General features: G+C 40.8%; 1 protein-coding gene across 8 annotated transcripts in view; it reads right to left on the bottom strand.

The window, feature by feature from the left end:
- Window positions 1–22803, bottom strand: part of sash1a (SAM and SH3 domain containing 1a) — a 158364-nt gene that overhangs the window by 123223 nt on the left and 12338 nt on the right. The window contains exon 2 of one of the 8 annotated variants that reach the window (XM_079354021.1): window positions 16488–17587. The exons of the other annotated variants lie outside the window; for them this stretch is intronic. Coding sequence (XP_079210147.1) covers window positions 17456–17587 — 132 coding nt within the window. The 3' untranslated portion in view covers window positions 16488–17455. Of the gene's footprint in view, window positions 1–16487; window positions 17588–22803 lie in introns of those variants that run through there. 8 annotated transcript variants of the gene reach the window in all.

Here is a 22803-nt window from a genome sequence, read left to right as displayed (position 1 = left end):
GTTTGGAAGTGGAAAAAAAAAGCTGAACTTGAAGCCAGTCTCAGTTGCAGGATGATGGGTCATGTTTTTCTTGGCTAATCTCTAAAGCCGGTCGGCCAAGTTTGACTGAAACTGAAAGCATATTTTCTTTTCACAGGAGTCTGACTCAGCAGCCTGCCTGTAAAGATGAGGCCTTGGGTTAAAGCAGGTCAGCTATTAGAGCCTATAGCCTATAGAGCATCCTATAAAGCCACTGAAAGGCAATAAAAGTGCAGGATATCTGGGCAGGAAATGCATTAATAACCAGCTACTAACAGACCTTTCAATCCTGGTTTGAAGTAGATTGCCTCGATAAAATGTCAGCACATTCTGTTCTTTATGAGGAGAACAGTCTGGCTAGGTGAATCCAAGGAAACATCTAACCTATTGACAGTTATGGATTTTGCTTATTAAACTCTTTCTGTCAAAACAGAAACATGTCTACTGTAGATGAAAGGGAGCGTTGGCCTTGTTAATGTTGTCCCATCCTTGTAGGAAATATTCCTAATAAGGGTTGTAGCTCTGAGTCACAGTCACTATGTAGAATGGACTGAGTATACTCCACTGTTTCCCCTGAGGTTTAATACAGTGGCAAATCAGCGTTTGACTTGTTAAATACGGTACATAAAACCTTTGGCCCTTTTTTTGTGCATAGAATTCTGCCACGACATGGCCTCAGGTTGGTGCTGACATTTGGCACCTCTCATTTATCTTGCTAAAGGTCATGAATTGTAGCGGGTGCTATAATGAGTCATGTGCAGGATGGATCAAAGTTCACACCAATACCAGAAAGGTCAACTGACAGGGCATGATGCCCCACAGGCTTGCTGTTGCCCCTCATTTAAATAAATGATGGATCTATTGATGGGCATTTAAGCTACACATCCAAACAGTAGGCTAGCCCACAGTACATATATCAACAACTCCTATTGGCATCATTCCTTTTAAAGATATGTTATCATTGTGTCATTAAAGAGAATAATGACGCAGAGAATAAGATCACAGATACAATGTGATGTAGGTTTTTACAAGGAATAGAGGAGGAGGCATGGTTATGTTTCAACATGTAACCAAGTGTTCAAGTGCAAAGCCTGCTTTCTTCCCCCTGGCACTATCGCTTTCTTTTGGACCTTTTGAAAATCCTTGGCATGGCCTTCAGTCACTGACATGTGTTAATCATGCTTGTCATAACAAACACATTTGGCAGTCAGCACTTTTAAAGCCAATGGGGGTTTGACTGGGACACCTGGTGTGTGGGAGAACTTTAAAAATGATGCTAATAACTAAAGTCATATTCTTATTCTGGTAGTAGAGGAATCATTAAAACAAAGAAAAAAAGAAAATGTGAACCTCTCACAGAGCTAAAACAAATAAACTCTAATCCAGATGTACAACAACAAGTTACAATTTTAAGCTCCTGTGGAGGATTTGTGGTTAATGTTGGACAAAGTGAAACCTCTTATCATCTAGCTGATCGTGTCTTTCACACATGTAATGTGTTTTCTGAGGAAAAAATCTCCTCGTGCTTTCTCTGATTAACAACATTATCACTCAGTAAATCTGTGAAAGAATGTGATCAAATGTGTTTCTGGGGTGCGATGTTCATCTTTTTTTTTTATTATTGTATCAATTTCAGTCTGTCTCATACTGTGAGCAGTTAAAAACTTTTCACAGGAGCTTAAACTGGCTTTCAAAGTCATCATTTTAAAGGCTGTTGTTTTGGGCGATTATTTAAAATGCTTTTGGGTGATTGGAGAGGTGTTTCTTTTATTTGTGTTTCCTAACACCTATTCATACAAAGTGGAAGAAGCTCTAATAAGATAAGATAAGACACACTTTATTGTCCCTTTAGAGATATTTTTCTTGGACTCTCCCCGTTTGAACATCCAGCTTCATTTTACAAGCGAAAAATAAAAAAAATCACAGAAATTGAGTTCAGCGCATAGGTGTGCACGTGTGCACGTGCATTTTCACATGCACACGTTATTATTTTTGCAGAAGTATTTTCGTAATGTTGAACAGGTAAGGCTATTGTTTGTGTCACTCTAGTTTTAGATTCAGTTGAGCAATTTACACATTTGTATATAGCTCTACAACTCAAGGTCAGCTGGGGGCAGCCCTTGTTTATGTTTTTTCAATACAAAGTATTCCATTTTCTGGATAACTATTTTGCACTGTATAGAAAATAACGTTCCTAGCATTCAAATATTCAGCCTGATAGTTGCAGGCACAATATCAGGTATTTTTTTGGATTTAACTGTTGGATATGTCATTGTCCAGGACTCTTTGCCAACTGGATGGAACTAAACATCAACAGTGTTGCTGGCACCAACATCATGAACACCTGTGTAATCCAACTCTATCCAACCCCCCTGCAGCAACTCACAACTTTGTCCAGCTCGAATCTTTATTACAAATCTTTATTAGATTTCATGTTGGTGTCAGACAGATTGCTGGGGCTGTTTTAAGGGTGTAGTTTCTATAGTGTTGACATATTGAAGGATTTATATTGAAAGCCGATGGACTTACAACATGTTACCTGTAACATGAAAACCTTATTATTTTTTACGTTTATAATCAGCTGAAATGATGCCCAATAAATGCCAACCTCAAATCCTTGACTGAATGTTACTGGAATCCTCTTTCACACCAGCCGTGTTTGCACACTGAACACAATCTCCCCTCTAAACAAACTGCAACCAGAGTAACACAGTTAATAATCTCCCTGATATGCTTTCCACACTAAGCTAGCCAGCGAGCAGTGCTCCTGATATCCTGCTAAGCGGCGGTCGGGCCAGTGTCTGTGTTGCTCTACATCCTCTGTTGCAGATAGGAGATAAAGAGCAGTCCAAGCCGGTGCCACTGGTTCAGGCTGATAAGCACTGCTAGATGCCTGCTGGTCCGCTGGCAGCTCACTGTCCACAACATACTTCAGTGACTGATAAGACCTCCCGTCCTTACAACACCTTGGTGTGAAACAGACTGGAGTAACGATAAAACAGCAGAGGAAAAAGAAAAGTTGTGGGATTGAGTTTTGATGGTTTCCCCCTGATAAATCTTGCAATGAATCCTTGTTGTGGTCAGGTACAGTGGCCAACTAGGGCAAACAGTGCAATGGCCAAACAGTTTCTCATTGGAACTTTAGGTCTGGAAATTTAGAAATGACACAATGAAATAATATTTTACTGCACATAAATAGTTGTGATGCAGAAAGCTGAAATATTTTTAAAGCAAATGCACCAAAAATGTCACGTGGAAAGCGATAAACGTGGAAACTAAAATTACAGACGCAACAGATAAAATAAGTACAATTTCCAGGCCTGGGAGGGGGGGGGGCTACTTTAAACTGAATACTGGCATCTATAATGTAGGATATGTATTGTTCCTATAATGTTTTAGATTTGCCAAAAGTGCACAACTTTTTTTTCCATCTGCTCAGCATGTTATTGTTATTCTGAGTTCAGAGCGACCGAGGAAGCTGCTCTTTTGACCAAACAGAAGTATAAAAGACATCAACCTTGTGTTTGCTACATCTGTAACATCTGTACTGAATCCCAAACTCTGCTGAATGGATGTCACTGAGTTCCGTGTGTTGAAGTGTGGCTCAGACTCTTGTTCCATCCATAGTGAGGTCTTAAGGGAGCTACTTCCTGGAAGTTCCTGAGAGACTTACATCAGCCAAACCTTTGACTCCAAAGTCTTTTTTGTCTGTTTGAACTTGTAAGCCCCCCTCAAGGGATCCTGCAGACCCACACTCTTAAAACTAAAGAAGACAACATAAATGGGGGAAAACAGATTTAACTGGAAAAAAAGGCATAAAGGTGTCTTCAACTTTATAACAAAGATCCACATTTGGTGTAGTATAATGTTTCCTCTTTTAATTTGAGTGTAAACAGCCAAGTTTGCGCAATCTGTATTTGTTACAAAGATTAGTTTTTGGCTCTTTAATCAAACTCCTGATTAAAACAAATCTTGCAGGAACCCGAGCCAATCTTTTTCTAACACGGAATCTATTTCCCAGCAGCAGCTGTCCAGTGGCAAACCAATGCTCAGAACAATAATTAGGTGAATCTCATTGGAAGAGGAAAATTGGCTCATTGAGATTAAATAGCAGGCTATTGGCCTTGGTGCAATAAAGCATCCACGACAGACAACAGCACTAGTGATTTGATAAATGTGCAAACGTTTGTGAATGCTGTAGGTGTAAATATAAGGACTGCAGGGTGCGAATGATGCAAGCCCACACAGCAGATGGCGTGTGGAGCCATTCAGGAGCCAATCTGAGGTAACGTGGCATCAAATAATTGGAATTCTATTTAAATCTGCCGTGTGTAATGGTAGACTCTTGACAGATAACAATTCCAAGCCTATTATGTTGAATTTACAGATGTCTGGTTGTTGATGCATGGAAATGTGTCAAAGTGCACACCCAATGTCTGACAAAATTACACCTAATTACCAGGTGTAATTTTCTGCATTCTTACCTGCTCTGTGGTTAACCATTACCTTAATTTTTAGGGAGTGACTGTTTATTTTTTATTTTCAGATAAAGCTGATTCTGTGTTTCGTCAGGGTTGCGCGTACCAGTTCCACTCCAGAGCTTTTGAACAAGAACATTTTAAATGATGTCAAGTGTTTATTTCCCCCTGTAGCTTATCATAAAGATATCAGCAACTAAGGAAGGGAATTAACTATAATATTTAAAACCCACAGTTGCTAGCTGCAAACCTGGCACAAATCATCGACTCTCGCCGCGACCACCTCCATCTCTCCCTCTGTGCCTGTGCATCTGTTGCAGTCTCACGGGCAGATGTTCCTGTGAGGAGAGGCAGAAGGCAGATATACCCCTCCCCACCACCCTTCATCCCCCATATCATTACCTCTCTATCTATCCGACTGCAACAATACCCCCAACCCTGTCCAAGGCCTGCACCTCTCCCTGCAGCAGCGCTTTGTATGAGCTTCATTGACCCTCATCTCCAGACAATTACGCCGGGATAACAAGACATTGAGGGCCCACTGCTTGCTTCGAGGAGCCGCTGATAGCAGCACAAAGGCCACTTGACTGTCAAGCAGAGGTGATGGAGCATTTAGATGTGCGGACAGGGAGTTGGTCTTTTACTGCATAGAAAATTAGCCTTATGAATTACCATTTAAAGTGTTATTGCAACACTTAAAGATGTATGAAGGCTCAACAAGCGAAAAAGTATAACAGAACTCTTGCCAGGTTACTGCTAACATATTTCACCTCAGTGGATTGAAGCTTTGGCCCAGAGCCATATCTGACTGCTGTTAGGGAGAATAATGAAGAATATCCGAGGTGTCATTAATCTTTGTAAGGTGTGTGTGTGCGTGTGTGAGGCGAGCTCTGTGTGTGTGTGTGTGTGTGTGTGTGTGTGTGTGTCCGCTTTTATGCTACTTTCCCCCTAGAGCCAGGTGGTGACCAGACAGCACAAGGTCAGGATTAGAAGGTCAGAGAGCATCATGGGCTCCTCACGGGTGACACAGTGACAATAGAAGACACATGCATACAGTCACGCAAAACTGTTAGAGGAATCAATCTCAAAGGCAGTGTGTCATTATTCTAACTTTATCACTTGACAGTTTACATGTACAAAAAGCTAATATAATATTAAATAAAGGTTAAAAAAAATACAGAAATAACTTAAATGAGGTAAGAGCTAAGTGGCCTTATTTGCAGTAAGGTTACGTTGTGTTTTTTTGTAATCTTGCATTTTTCAGTTAAAAACTTTGGAGACAAAAACTTGTTCTGATCCAAAAAGAAGAAACTGCAAATGCATCAGCAATAACCTGTGACTAGAATATCACTAACAGGCTTGGATAATGTCAGAGCATTGGCAGGTTCTGTTGTACCTTTTGTTCTCCCACACAGCAAGAGGGCATGGACAGCCTGCAGTGCTCCTGATCTGCTTTAATAACTGAGATCTTGGCTGTGACTGGTTTCGCCAGTGCTGGAAGATAGATTCAAAAAACAAAAACAAAAACAAAAAAATCATTTGCTACTGTGTGTGCCAAAAATCCGAGCGAGCTGCCTGGCTGAGACTGATCCTGTAAAGACTACAAAGATGTGACAGCACAGCTTGGACTGGTCTTGTCATTTTGTATTGATCACAATGAGGGGACTGAGGTCAGGACAAAAAAAAGATCACACCTCACTGCTACACCTTTAATATGTGCGGCTGCATTGATGCTGAATTCACAGATGGATGTGTCATGTATTGGGTGTCATTGTGAAAAGCTTTCATTTCTCCTTCTGTCAGGTGAAAAAAAAAACCTGCAGGCACATGTCAAAATGCACACCTACACAAAAAACTGGTGCACACAAAAACTGTCAACACACACACAGAAAAAATCATTCCAGCTTTGGTTCTGCCTCTGGTTTAGTTAACTGATTCCTCACAAGCCACTCTACTGTCTGCATTTCAAAAGATTCATAATTCTTTCTGTTAACAGCTCGAGCTCTGCCACAGGCCCGCGGCTCAGCTGTAATCCCAAAATGAACTCTACATCACCTCCAACACAGCCGAAGGGAACAAAGTAACGCAAAAGGAGAAGGCAGCAAAAGTATGCCAACTGCCCCCTCAGCCAATCACGCTTGGGATTTCTATATAGAAGGACGTCCAATGGGATTGGAGGAAGAGCCCATGGGGGACTGATAACCGAGTTCAATATGTGCTATAGGCTACCAAGATGCCTACAGTATGTGCCAGAGCATTGCTAATGCATTGGATTCTGTAGCAGGAGATTACTTCTGAGGTTGGGTAAAATTTATCTTCTAAAAAAGGCACTCACTTCTTGTAGAAATTGGGTTACAGAGATGACACCAGTTTCATTCCTTTTCATTAATGCTTTTTAATGCCTGAAAAAAAGGGCCTGAGCCCTCACTGCTATCACAAAGTTCCTTTTTTTTTCCATGACCGCGGCGATGCTATAATCTGCATTTACTGTGTTTTTGAATCTCAGAGGAAGCAAACAATTAAATGATGGGATGTGCAGACACCACCGCTCTCCATAAGAAAAGAGCACGTCATTCCTGATCAAATATTAGGCATCAAAAGAATGAAATACACATTCATGTAGGGAAAAAAATGCTTTGTATTCTGTTCATGGTACACAATTGTTTGTGTTTTTTTCATCAACTGGCATCCAAGTGAGAGAAATTACAGCTCTGTGCCCCTGAACCACCTGCCTCAATGTGCTCTGCATGCCAACTAACTGCACACACAACTTGAATACACAATCTATGCAAACAGCAGGTACAGGGACATTAGTTATCCCTGAAGCACAGAAGACAGTGGAGGGAAGATGTATGGGCATGGAGACCTGAGAACTGGTTGCAGCTTCGTCATTTATGTTATTATGTTATTTGATTGCATATGTAGAAGCTGAGCCTTAAGCCTCCAAGCGAACGGCTAAAACACGCCCACCTGTCCCTTAGATCAGACACTTTCCATATTATGCAAACATATGCCTAACACTTAGGCTTAATACAGTCAAAATTGATGTGTTTAAAACATGTTTTAACTGCCATACATTGTGCGCACACACACACATGTATATATATATATATATATATATATATATATATATATATATATATATATATATGTGTGTGTGTGTGTGTGTGTGTGTATGTATGTATATATATATATATATATAGACAAAAGACATTTAATGTACCGGACAACTTTTTTTCTGCTGTTAAACTAGGCATTTTAATAAGGGTGTTAATGGGACCTCCTTAACTTCTGCAGCCAGCCTCAGCCTGGTCACTCAAAGAAGTGCCGATTTTTACAAATGCTTCATTTTTCAACAGCGAAGGTTGATGTATGAATTTAACCCGTCTTCCTGTCAGAATCCTATCACAAAAGAGATTTAAAGGAGGCATTGCCACGCAGAGATCCTATTCCCTTTTATCGTGACATCCCTATCTTTAACCCACAGGCTCTTCATATCAGGATGTAAACCCAAGGCTCAATTTAGTTTTAACGGTTGGCTTGGAAGCAGCTGTTCTAACATCACAGTCATTAAACCTGCATCTGGTGAAAGCAGAAAAGATGCAAATTCTTGTGTCTTCTGAGCATGTGTCCAACTTTGTTGTAACAGTCTTTCTAATGTTGTAGATAGATGATAATGTACACTTGTTCTCTTTTTTAAGAGTGGGGTTGTGGTTTTAAAAACAAGCCCTGCTGTTGAGCTCTGACAGGATTTGTAAGAGCTTGATGTGTTTTCCTCTCTGAAAAACAACAGGTTTATATTTTTTAGACTTTGTCACCTTCGTGTATGACCTACCCTGCAGTGAGGTGTCTGTCTATTATTTTTACAGGGCCTGAGCTGTTCAATCTTTGTCATAAGGGAATGATGGCCAATTAGTCAGGGGAGAAACAATATTATTCCTTAGTTTGTGTATTAGGAAAAATATCAAATCGTCCTGGCCCGGACACTATTTAGTGCATGTAATGTCCTACATCCGTTCCCACATTTCCTTTCCACTTCTTGTAACTGTTTCATCAAAGGTAAAGACTTACTTACAAGCCTGTATGGTTTCTATTAATTAAATATGTTAGGTTAACTATATACTCCAAGAGAGAATACATAATACTGTAAGGTGTTTCTGAGAAGTGCAGATATTCTCCCATATTAAAGGCACAAAGAAGAAAGAGATAAGAATATATGAAGGTTAGAATGTGATTCGGTTGATATATTGCAGCTTGTTTTCAGCCAGTGGGGGTCAGAGGCGCAAGTTAAGTGGCTCATTAATGGAAACCTATGGCCTCATCTGTCAAGTCTACAGTCTGTTTGTGCTATTTGTGTGACGGCGCGTGTGTGTGGTTTGTATGATCTATGTGCACCTAGTCAGGCTCCCTGCTAAACACTAAATGTAACATTAACATCATCATTTTAACTGAAGCAGCTATTTAATTAAACAGAAAGCAGGATTTAAATTTAAGCTACAACATTAGCCAACCTTCAGCGCACACACAGACACAGCCAAGTCTGCAGAAAGCCCCACATATACACTGTGGAAGAACCCCCCCATCGATTGGGATCACCATGTTAGCATTTCAGATGGCCATCGTGTGAAAGGTATCTTGTGGGAATCAATCAAGGCAGCAACATTTGAGCTCCGTAGATTCCACTGGGATGAGTCTTCCCAAATCTGAAGAGCTAGGATTTGGCACTCCAGAGCTTTGCTTGTCACAATATTGATTTAGAAATAATTATCCAGACTGCTTAGTGATTCCTCGCATGCTCGCTTGTGTTTTGCCTTTGCCTCCCTTCCTGCATGCCGCTGCAGTGAAACCAGGTCTTATTTTGCTCATGATTAGATTAACCAAACAATCTGTGTGGGAGCTATCTGTACTGAAATACAGCTGGAGCAGGAATCACCTCATGCAATTAAGTTAACATAAATTCCTCGTAAGTAATTAGCATCAAAGCTGGTCAGTTAGCATACAAAGTATGACTGACAGTTATAAGCTCTCAAATTATTCAAATACACCGTAAGGCCAACTGACTGCATGTCCTGCAATATTCTACTTGCAATGTCACATAAAATCACTTTTCATGACTGAACATGATGAACTTCAGCTTTCCAATGTGCCCACTGTTGCTTAAATCAAGCTAAAGAACATCTCACTGTAAGTAACTGCATGGCAACGCTGTCATCTGTCTGATAAATGTGCTCAATCTGCATTGACATTGATATTGTCACTATTCCTACATCATCCGTTTCCTCTGGTGTTGGTGATCAGTTAGGAAGTAGGCTACTGTTCAAATGACTGCAAATATGTTTTTTATGTTATCCCTGGTTAATCAACTGAAGACAATCAATGGTGAATATCTGAAGAGACGGCCATGTTTGAAGGTTGAACTATGTTTCCTACACATAGAGATACCTGAGCCGAACATCCAACTATATTTGTGGGCGTCCAAGAATATTTCCAGCCTGTTTTCTTATTTAATTCATTGTCATTTATTCATAAAATTATTGCATGCATGAGATAGAGAGAATGGGGGAGAAAGCAAGAGCGCGTGCAAGGATCTTGATGACTGGAGATAGTACACAGCAAAACCAAGAGAGCAGAATCACATCTGCAGAGAGAGAGAGAGAGAGAGAGAGAGAGAGAGATAGAGATAGAGATAAAGAGAGAGAGAGAGAGAGAGAGAGAGAGAGAGACAGAGAGAGAGAGAGAAAGAGAGAGAAACAGAGAGAGAGAGAGAGGTAGAGAAGGTCCACTGCACTGATTCTTGTTTGCGAGTAAAACAACTCCACCCAGATTAAAGTTGTTTGTTGCAAAAACTAAATTTTAAAGGGAAGTACTTATTGAAATAGATCCAAACGTAATAATAAAAAAAATCCTAAATAACAGTCAAAAAAATGTTGATTAGCCAACAGTAGACCTGAAATTTTTAGAAACTTAATTCCCTCTGAATTTTCCCTCACTGAAAAATCAGAAAATACAGTATACTACACAAAGCGAAAACGAGGCACAGAGAACTAGGCTGAAAATCCTTTCTGAGTTTACTGTGTTCACTTTATAATGATAACAGTTTTATGATAGTAAGCGAGGTAAAAGAAAGGGAACACCATCTGTAAGAGCTGCCGTGTGGTTTGAACAAGAACAGCACCATAAAAATCGTTATCATGACTGAGACTGAAAAGAAGCATGTGTAAAACATGAAAATGTGTCATTTGTGTCTCTACCGCTTTGCTTTGTGAGGTTTTTGAGTCCATGCAGTCTGTAACTGTTCAGCAGGGCGAAATGATCGCAAGACATGCAGACTTTAAGTGCTTTAATAGCACTAGATCATATAGCCCATCGCTACCGCCTTGCTGTAATAGACTAATTATGGCTCTGTGCAATACAGCAGGTAGCAGCTGAGCACATTCTCCCTGTTGCAGCCTCCCAATCCATTTTCCTGCTTTCTGCTGTGGTAGAGGCTAAGTTGAAGATCGAGCACATTGAAATCCCCCTTCAGATATACAAACCGGACATAAGGAAAGGGAGAGATGAATTTCAGATGTGTACTTCGCTAGCTTAAACAGAAACCATGTGCTACTCTGATAACATCGAATGGGAGGGACTGTAACGAACAGAATAATTGGTGTTTCAGCCTCGAGACTAAAGTCTTAAACCTTAAGATAAAAATGGGCTCATAAACCAGTGGACCTTTAAAATAAATCTATTTTTAAGTAGTTGGACAGCTTTTGCACACTAGTTTTTTAAACTAGTGGTGACACTTAAAAGCCAGTTCACAGAACGCAACAATGTTAAACATATTTAGAACATTTAAACACAGAAGAAAACTGGAAAATGTGTGTCATGTCAAAATCCCACGGAGTTCCTCGAACCAGATGCTTTGTGTGTCATTTCCACCACACACACTTCTAATAACAAGTGTGCCATGGCCCAAGGATGTGTCTAGACTAGCAGAGAGGTTTCTGATCAGCCAAAATTTCTTCTTTTGACCTCAACACAGAGTCAGACAGTTCAGAATGATAAGGAAAAGACAAAATGGAAATTTTCCACATGAAATTTAGAAGTCTTTTTGAACTCCAAACCGTGACCGAAAATTTAATAGTGGCTCACGGCTGAGCAAGAACATAGAGAATCTATTTCATAAGTTATGCAAATCCTTGTGTGATGGTTCAAAAGTTCACTTCTAAAATATTTTTATACTTGAGTTGTACTTTCTGTATATATATATATATATATATATATATATATATATATATATATATATATATATATATATATATATATATTATTTTTTTTATTTTTTTTTTAAGTCTCAAGCTAATTGTTTACGTGTTTGCTTGCAGAACCACTGCGGAACTAAACCTGGTCCACACTAAAACTGAAAATGTGAGAGACCCCACAAATGATTTCCAATGTAATATTTTTATTCCAATAATGTGTGGAGTGCAACGTTTATAACGAAAGAGCAGCAACGGATATCAGTCACTTCTCTCAAAACTGGTAATCTCACAAAATGGTCAAACTCCACTTTAGAGTAAACATGGCGGACGACAAGCAGGTAGAATTTGTGAATGTAATTATCAGACTCATTTTCACTGAAGGTGTAGAGAAACATGGGGCTGTACTTGCCACATCACGAGGTATAACTTAGTCCAGGTCCTTTTTTCTTCAGTCGGCTCGCTCCTGAAGTGGCTACTGTCTAATTTCATCCACAGAGGCTGTCATCAGGTTCCCCCAATACAACAGGATATCGGATTGTTTCCATTAAACATATGTAATATTTCAATTATTAATGGGTTTGGGACCTTCATGATTTGGATTAATCTTAGCATACGTCAAACAACACAAAATTCAGGCAAGAGAATCTTTAGACCCATCAAGAAAATTAGGACAGGAATCAGAAGATTTGTACAGAAAGGAAGAATCAGGCCATAAACCAGCCTGTTTAATCATGTAGTGTATAACCCACTCAAGGTTTTAGTACTCTGACAGAATAAAAGCAACTTTGTTACTTTACTGACAGATTTTAGGTTCCAGTTCCCCATAAAAGACTCTTCGTCGACATTGAAGCTGTTGTTATCCATAATTACACTATTTACAATAATGATCCTCTTAAAAACTCTGTGTGACTCACTTAGGTTTGGGGAGACCACAGTGGTGGTTATTTAACCCTTGCCAACTCATCTGGCAGGGCGGGCGTAACATCAACTCTGGTCTGAATCCTTCTCAGCAGTCCAGAATAAATGAATCATCATGTTCTCTCTCATTGCTCCTCGCCTCACAATGAGTGCTATTTACTACATCGGACTAACAAGCCTCACAATGGAGCAGCGCCTCTTATGCCCTAACTACTCAACACTGCCAAGTTAATGACACATCTGTGTAAACACAGAGGAGCCCGATAACCAAACCAAGAAAGCTCTGGGCTAATTTACTTGACTGGGCTCATCTCTATTAACCCAACTCTGTTCCCTTTGTGGTAATGAGACGTGGCAAAGCTGGCAGATGGTTGTTTAACCTATGATCATCTGGACTACACGGGAAACCCGACACTTCTACTGATCAGTACATAAATCAGACCTTTTAAGTTAAGTCCAATCAGCAGGGTCTAACACTATACATACATTACAGAGGCAGGAGAACAGGGCGACTTCTCTCTTGCACCGGTTTACTGTAGCATCACACATTCACATGACCTACAAACCAGCAGTCCGTCCTTGATTTGATAGATCTCACTCAATACGCAATCATTAGTTCTGGATAGCAATTTTAACATGCCATGGCCTTTGAGTGACCTGGGGGTGGTGGTGTGTGTGTGTGTGTGTGTGTGTGTACAGGGGGGGTGTATATTAACCTCTTTAATACCGAGGCTCGTGACCGCCATGTTCACCTTTTGAACTGTGAACAAGTCACGCAAACTAAAAGAGATTTAGTGATGGTCAAATTAAAATGATTAAAAAAGGGCTGGAGAATTTTTTTTTTTAATTACATCACAGATCATTCTCAAATGTCCATTCCATTTATTGTTGTAACTCATTTTTCCGTATTGTTTTGCATGACCAGAGTGCAAGATGTTCACAGACAGACATATTTTTATTATTTCATTTTTGTCTACAGTTCAAAGAGTTCTTGGACGAACATCTGGCCATTCATAACAGATAATGATAATGGCATTTCAGTGCAGCGGATATCATTAGCTCCTAATGAGCGCAGCAACAGTGTTGAGGATCCTGTTCAAGAACTACAAATGAATGGCCATGAGCTTTGTCTTTCACTAACAATTCATGGATAATAACTTTGCTGTTTTAGCAGAGTCTTCCGTAAAAATGGTCTTTAATTAAAATGTGAAAGAATTAAGTGTCTGTAAAGCTAAGAGGAGAAAATGATATGCCTTAATAGAAAGAAAAAAAAAGCTTAAGTGCCCACATTTAGCATATTATGTAAATGTAGTGATTCACCTTCACCGGAGGCAATAAACTGAAATGAAATAAAATTGAATTTCGATTTTAATGTATTTATTTTATTATTCTGCCAACCTACTAATGTTTAAATACAAGTAGATCCAGTAAAATTGGCCCCTGAAGCACCCTGTTCTGCATCATGTCCCTCAGTGTTTATATGGATGTAGAGATGCTGTCATCTGAATTTAGGATTATGAACAACGTTTTTTTTTGCAAAGAGGAAGGGAGAGGGGCAGCAGACAGGAAGCAGACGCAGAGTTGGGGCTTCTGTGGAGCATTTGCACAGCTCTGTTGTCACAATGTGACTCATTAAGTCTCAGCAGGGCTTTCAATTAGCAGTGATTAAAACCCCCCTTTGGTGTTCCGTTTTAGGGTTAGCTGGAGCTGCCTTAATCTCACAGAGGAACTTTCTCAGCTTTTATTCCTTAACGTCCAATAATAAAACCATCTGAATGGCTGATTAAATACTTAAAAGAATAATTACGACCTACTGACGTTATTAGACTACACCGACTAGACAACCATTTTGGCATTTGGAAGAAAGCTCATGAATAACCACAAATAACTATTGCATGTGGCCTAAAATGTGACGTACGATCCTCAGATTCTCTGAAGTTGTGCTTACGACAGATTTATTTGAAATTATTAGGGAAAGAACAGGCAGCCTTGATAAACCGAGGCAGGCATGCAGAGAGTAAAAGTTTACTGTTTTTGTTAAAAAAAGATGTTCTCACTATCAGATCATTTCAATTCTTGATGTAGACTGTAAGGAATTCTCTTCGGTTGTTTTGTTTTCTGCTCAATGTTCAATCTGAATTGTTCATACATAGTAAATAGGTTACATTCACAAACAACATGTAAGCTCATACCCAAGACAAATTGTCTTTTAACTATGTGTATGACACAGACACAGGAGCCTGAGATCTACTTGGCTTTCTAGATCTCTGTCTCTTGCATGTATACAGTGCACATGTGCCCCATGCATGCATTAGCATTAAGGCATCTAAATGCAAACTTAAGTAAATCAATACTTCATTAAATACCACACAACGAGAACTGTAGCAGCAATTGCACAAGCAACACAGCTCCCTGCTGTTCGCCAAGCCGGGAATTACATGCAGACAGTGTTACCACGTTTCCAATTCTTCACAGCGCTAGCGAGCAGAATCAGAGCAGACACAAGAGAGGCATCACTGCTGTGAAAAATTCCACTGGCACCGATATGAAAGAGAGAAAGCTTGTCACAGTGTGCGAGGGATATGACGCACCATGTCGTGTTGACCTGCAGCTGTGAGGGAGACTCCTGCAGGTCCAATCAGATGATGGATGTTGTTTGGAATCAGAAGGCTAAGTACAGTAGCTAGTAGAAGACAGTGCTGAGAACTAGTGAAATAACACTACTACTTGAGGTTAAACCAGCTATTGTGACACAAATCTTAAAGAAAAACTAAGCTTTTCACTCTTTATTGCTTTTTTTTTTTTTCAGTCTAGGTGATGTTGGTTTACATGTACACACAGTTGATTCTGATTTTCGAAGGCAAACGCTGTTAAACTTGGAGAGAAGAAAGCAGTTGTGCCACAGGAAAAGATAAAACGTGAGCTTGCTTCTGCTTTCTCTCTATTTTAGAGTGCCTTCCGACCATGAGAAAGCCGCTTGGTCTTGAGCTTTATTTTCCCTGACAAAAGGTGCAGACAGAATCCCTCGACAGTTTTAATATCAAGGATCTAGTCTGGTCCCACTTTTGTGGGAGAAGCACAAAATAATGTTCATCAACACAAGAGACAATAAAAGCACACTTGAAGGCCAATATTTGGCAACACACAAAGAATTCTGCCAAAGTGTCATGTGACAGACACATCTGCAACCACTTCAATGACAATAGTTGCCATGGCGAAGCTGGGGTACTTGAATCATTGGTTTCAGTTTATCCTTTCCTCTTATGCTCCTGATGGGACGCTGTAAAGCCTGCAGCGTATTAGATTTCTGCTAAATCTGACAAAGACTGCTTTCCTGTGAGCCTGTTTTTCATTTACAAAGATTTTGAGGGGCAATTTAAGGAGGATAAGTCTGTACAGAGATAACTTACAGTATGTGTAGTGCAAGGGTGGGAAATACATTTAAAGTATAATACACATGTGGCTCATGTACTCATTTCTGCTACAGCTAAGGGGCTTGGTCTTGGGCTTCTGCAACAATTGTTATGATTTCATGCATGTTAAGACAGGAAAAGACAAAGAGTCCAAAAGTGAGTGAGTAATCCTGCAAATATGTTTAAGTACTTTCGTTTGTCACAGAGCAGGATCTGCCCATCGGAAGTGAGGAATAAGCAAGGAGACTTTCAGACATGTACAAACTGGAAAATATCCAAACATTGTCCCAGAGGGGTGCATGAAGCCGATTTTAAAGAGTCTGCGAGAAGTTGGGGAGAGCTGATGTGTGAACCCAGCAGGTCAGCGTCTCGCTCCCCGAGTTGTGAAAGCACAACTGACACAGGTTACCTCCCACTGTGAGGCGCACGTGGAAAGGCAAGTTTCTAAAAAAATCTCAGAGCCTGCATGAATGTCCTGAAATTGTCAAGACAATGCCAGGAGTTTATGTGTGAAAGTGGATTGAGTACATTCGTTCCGAAACTCTTAACCCCACTGAGGAGAAATAAACAGACAAGCCTCAGTTGTCAGTTTCAACAGCGCTCCACAGAACCCAACACAAACTGCGCACTCATACACAAAAAGGTGCTCGGGTCAGCCAGAGCTCCTTCAAACAAATATCACAGTGGAGTGAAACTCCGTCACAGAAGTTCTTCAGGTCAGCTTAAAATGGCCGCATTACACACAAGACCAGACTCTTATAGCAGATGAGCATGAAAAGCATGTCCCAAGGTTTGTTTACCAAACAGGAGAGCAGAGTGTGAGGGTCATGAATGAGTTCATGAATGAGGTCACGGGTGGATTTAAGCAGCACTATGTACGTGACCTTTCCTATAGGATTCCAATGAGCACTAATCTGCCTGTTTGACCTAGCCTCATCTCTTGCGGCCCCCCTATTAACAAAGAGCCTCTGTCAGCGAGTTTCCCTCCACTGAGAGAAAGAGGGGAGCAGACACACGCACACAGACACAGACACATACACAAACAATAGATGGAGTTGCTTTGCCAGGAAATAGAGATTAATAAAAGAAAAGGCTAGTTTTCTTTGTTCTGCCTTTGCTGAACTGAAATCATGATGAAGCTTCAACTCTTTCAGAGCAAATACACAGAAAATCAGACTTGTGTAATTGATGCAAATGACGCCTCACAAAGAAACGTCTCTGGAGATGAGACAATGCTGCATAAACGAAGATTTACAGTGTTGTTTTCTTCTGTGTAATCTTATGAAGTAATTTGAACAATCACTTCGGCAGCGTAAGCCAAACTCATGATATGTCTGTGGGCGTTATTCTTATTTACAAAGATTAAAAAAACGAGGAGGGGTCATATCTGACTACGACCTGGCACTCGTCCACCACACTGAGGCCATGTGAGAAGGATAAGTCGAATTTTGCTGGTGCAAAAGCCACGACTTGAACATGAAGTGGAGAAAGAGGAATACCGAAAGTCTCTTACCTTTATGTGAAAGAGTTCCCATCATGGAAACAGCAGCGAAAAGAAAAAGAAAGGAACAGATTAGTAAAACGTTTCATTGACCTCAGTGGAATTATCTAAGGAAGTTCAATCATCTTAAAAGATGCCAGACATTGTATGTGTGTAAAAGAGAAGTGAGTGGCCAGCTCTTTATTGCACAAAAAAAAAACGAATCACAACTTTACAACGATCTCCGAGCTGCCCTTAACAGAAAAGGCAAGAGTAAGAAAAACATTCCCCCTCTCTCTCTCTCTCTCTCTCTCTCTCTCTCTCTCTCGCTGAATAAACAGCATATTAATGATAACTTCCTGCATGTGTGGAAATAGAGCGCTTGGCATGCTCCAGGCCCCCTGTGCTTTTTTTTATTTAAGTCATGGCCTTTTCCGCCTCTGTAGAGACCTGATGAATGATTCCACTCGACCTCTGACCTTCAGTGGAGGGATACGTGACACGCAGTTAGGAGCGCATTAGCAGCTGAGAGCCTGTGGGCATGCTGGGATTGGCTGAGTCAGGATATTCCTACAGGACATGCTCGAGTCCAAACCTTCAGGATTGTATGACCGTTGGGTTTTCATCTATAGTAACACATTCCTCCAAGAGCTGGGTATTTAGCAAGGATGTTGTTGAGGCACTCACTCTTTCATGGCATGGTGACCTACTTCTGCAACTTTGGCTTCCATTCTGTAGCTTTCCAATCCTGAGGTGTGACAACCAAGCTGGAGACCAGTTGGAGGATTTATAGCAACAAGCCTAAGCCACCTACTGCCTGTCAATAAATAGCACCTCAAAAACCCCAACCGGTTAGTAAACCTGATCCCAGTCATTATGATTATAGCAGCAGGCATGTCAGCGGTGCCTGTCACGAGGCTTATTGTCCTAGGATCACCCAAAACTCTCAGCACAGTTCCTACATGTTGCCTTGGAAACCTATGACAGTTGGAAAAAAAACATGTTTCCATGGCTTTGAAAAGAGGACGGATGCCAGACTTGACATCCCATAATGAGGTGGTAGTGAATGGGGTTCATTTTTTTTTTTTTTTTTTTTTGGGGGGGGGGCTCATTCTGGGCTGGGAGGACTGTCAGCGTGAATGCCCGGGCTTCATGCTGCCTTTCAATAAGAATAGAACACCCAAAAGAGAAGTTGTCACTTTGGATGTCCTGTTATAAAGAGGTTTAAAGCATCAACATTTTTCAACTTGTTTACACTGAGGGATGAGGTTGAGCTGTCAAAGTGGTAAAGTAGCAGACATGCAAGGTAGAAGTCTGACAAGTACTGGAGGAGTGAGGATTCTGGGATGTCAAAGTGACCAAAGGCCTTAATGTAAAAAGCACTGTCACACCTTTTACATACAAGGGCTGGTTTTTGTCTCCTGGAGGGCAAGAGAGCTGACTTGATAGAAAGTGTCCTGGGCTAGAATCCACATGTACTTCTATCAGCTTCTGGACTACAGTGACGAGAGGCTGAGATGCTGAACATGATCGGTAAGTCAACACTACAGGGGACGGAGAGGAAAGCAAACGTCTGCAGAGTAATGTCCACCTACTGATTATACAATTATTTTCCTTTACAGAAATACATGTTTAACTTTTTTAAGGAGGACCAACGAGACAACAGATGTACATCTCATTTTATCAGTCACTCTAAGAAGTTACCAGGATTAGTACTGGCCTCAATGTGTGCCAGTAATGCATCTAACGAATACTTGAACATCCAATTGAACTAGTTTGCGTAAGAGTAATAATCAACTGCAATTTAGAGCAATCAATAACTATTGATGAGTCAAACTTAGTAAAATGACAACATTTATTGATCTTCCAACAAAATTATTATATACATTTGTATTTGCACTACTGTTAATGAAGAAGTGCCTGGTATTGGTCACAACTCAAGTCAAGGTGTCACAATGATATGGTAAAGGAAAATATGGAATTGGAGACTCTCCACATATTCTAATTCTGTCTGCAACACCCGAACAAACCTCAAGAGAGAAAACGCATTTTAAAAGACACTTGCCTTTCTGACAGTCTTGTTGATACTAAGTTGGTTACATAAGATGTATTCAGAGACCCCATGTGGCCCCAGTAGGATACAAACTGGTACTAAGATGCATGTCTGCTTCCACACGCAGCAGTCGCAGTGATGTGCATCCCTTGTTAAGGCCTGTTTCACAGCAGGCATTACACGCCATTGATGAGACAGCTGTAACAAAGCAGCTCGAGCAAAAAAAAACGTGTCGCTTCCTCCAAGGAGAGGCGCACAGTCTGAGAATGAGTAAAAACATTTTCAAACATAGTGAGGGCTCATTTTGGCCTATGTTTGTTTTAACACTGATCTCAATTGAACCCTTTACTGTTCAAGATTTAAAGGCACTTGCTCTAACAAGAAGGGTATGTTTACTTTCTGTCCGGGAAGATGTTATGTATTATATTTCAGATTTTTACAACTGAAATACCCAGTAGGATTTTTTGTTTCATTTGTTGGCGTTACTGTTCTTAGCATGAGCTACTCTAGCCACATTTCCGAGCAGCTCATAGAAAAACATATCTACTGTTGATGGAACATGCTTTTAGGATCTCGCAAGATGCCACTTCAGAACAACCACAGCTGAGAGCGAGGCAGAATGGGACACTTTCTCAATCGCGTGTAAACAACTTCACTGGTGGGACTGAAATAAACAGCCACATTTGATTCCCTAAAGACCTACTGGCATTTCATTACAAAGGCATCTCCTCAAGTGAAGAGCGTTCATCATCAATTTCCTGATTAGGAATACAGGAGAAGCCCCCGTCCTAATCAACAATAAGAACACTCGAGCGCTGTTGTGATTTTTGGAGAGTAATAATGGCAGAAACAGGGAGAGGCTTTGATTTCTAGAAAAACATGTTTAAGGAATACAACAGTGCGTCTGCCCTATATGAAACTAACAAAGGGGAGAGGCGAGACCGCTTTGTTCTACAGAAACAAACAGCGGAGAAATGGAGCGATGTTTCTGAGTGTGTGCAGGTGGATTGGAATAGAAAAGACAAGACTAACAACATATTTACAGACATATCTTCCTCTCCTCGTCTCTATATCATCTCTACACAAAGCCTCAACCCCATCCTCCATTTCAGGCAGATTGTAAAATATGAATGGCCGCTTTACATAACAATTGGTAGAAGCCCCGGCTGTGGGATTCCTGCATGATAATGAAGACTGCCTTTGCACATAATCGCTGCCCTCAACTTCCACTGCTGTATTGTCGTATACTTCCCCAAGACGCCAGAGAAGGGCTGCAACTCGAGCTGGAAAAGACCTTTTTGTGTCATCTTCAGGGAAGTATTAGCAAGATAATCTAGCTCTCTGACAGAAACCAGAATTGTTTCACATGACGATGAGAGGTTTAAAGCAGGCGCTTCTAGTGATGTTTTAGGAATTTGTAGTGGTGCAACGGATCACGACACTCACAGTTTAAATCGTATCGTTGCATTAGCCAAAGAAAAACATATTCAAAATAAAACGTTTCTACTCCTCAGTTAGCCATGACTTAAACTGTTGTCCGGTTTGCAACCCTTGTCCCCAGGGAGGTACAGCCCCTCAACTCCTGACCCCATGTGCGTGTGTGTCAGTGCACAGGCTGCACCTGTAGCGTGTGTTGAGTGAGTGACATAAAATGAGGAGGCTGCATTTGGAGACGACAGCATCAGTTTTTGGACTGAGTCTTTTTTTTGCTCGATTTATAGAGATTATATCAGGCTGCAACTTTACTGACTGATCAAGTTTCTGATTGTCGTCACACACAGCCCCCAGCTGACACCTGCATGATAAACAGTGAGATACAGCAGTAAAAGTCAAAGTACTGTTTGACAGTAAGTCACCATATGGCATATCAAAACTTACATGTAACAAACTGTTTTTATAATTAAGCAGCAGTGGTTTTACACCAGGATGATACAGGGGGGTTGGATGGAATCAATGATCAGCTGTGATCCATTTCACCAACACAAATTTGGTTTTCAAGTTTGGGTAACTTGAGGGTTAGGGTGGCACTATACTTGCTTTGGCTGGAGGGTTGGAGCACATAAAGAACTTGCATTCAACTGCTCTATAAATGGAGTGGACCAGAGCTGCAGGAGCTGCTGGGAAAAGAAGCTCGGTCCTGCAGCCCATTGTTCTGAAATGACAGGGGTTTCTCATTTGAGGAGGGAAAAAAATGGACAATGACCAGGACAAAGGCTCATATCACAATACAGTCCGCCTGAGAAAAGCTCAATGCCAAACGTTCCCATGCTACTCTCCAAGGCACACATTTACAAAGTTGTCTCTGCAAAAATGAACCTGAACCCTGATTCATGTCACTGCAAGAAAATAGGTTTTAAAATCAGGTGTTTCGTCTTCAAGGATTAAAATGTATGGAAGACGTTCAGATTGCACAATGCAGTTGACTCTCCCCACAGAGAAGCACTTTACTCAGTCACTATCTCGTCAAACCACAGCAATCATCCTTTCATGCTTTATGAACCGATCCATGATCTAATGCTTCCTGGATTAATTATTCAACTTTTTAACTGCTTTGGAGCACACATAATAAGGGTAATAAGCCTTCCACTGAAGGCTGCAAAATATATCATGGGTCTGGGGATGAGATTGGGGAGCTTTCTTCAAAATCCCTTGTTACTAATGATCGTCGTCCAGCTCTGGACTCTCATCTCTTTCATCTGTTTCCGTTAGTAAGACTTCCTGTTTGTCTGCTCATCAGGCCAACCATCTATCTTTGTCCCTTTGCTTCTCCCTTCTGAGTCCTGCCAGTCCTTCTATTTTTTTTCCAGTTTGTCTTCCCTGTCAGTAAGTAAGTGAAAATGAAGTGAAACTCAGTGTTATTGTTGAGTGGAGTAGAAGAAATTCCTGAAGCATGACCCCTCCGCTGAGGTCCGGACGGCAAGCTGTCAGTCGGCCAGTTTATTGTTTGGCTTTTGGGCTTGATATCATCTCTTTACTGTGTGGATCTATAGCATAGAGGTGATTTAACAGATTAACCACACTTCCTTTGCAACCACACTTCCTTTGCAACCAATGGCCATGGCAGCTGCATATTAGGGCCAGTCTACTGTGCAAACGACCCTGGAATATTCCTCCAGGGTCTCAGGTATCAGAATAAGTGCTAAGTCATATTCTGCAAAACTGTTCTGAGAAACATTCTGCATTTATAGGCCAGAAT

This window comes from Symphodus melops (genome assembly GCF_947650265.1).
Source record: "Symphodus melops genome assembly, chromosome: 1".
Taxonomy (NCBI): Eukaryota; Metazoa; Chordata; class Actinopteri; order Labriformes; family Labridae; genus Symphodus; species Symphodus melops.
The sequence above is the reverse complement of the archived record's forward strand: the minus strand, read 5'-3'. Positions and strand labels throughout refer to the sequence as shown.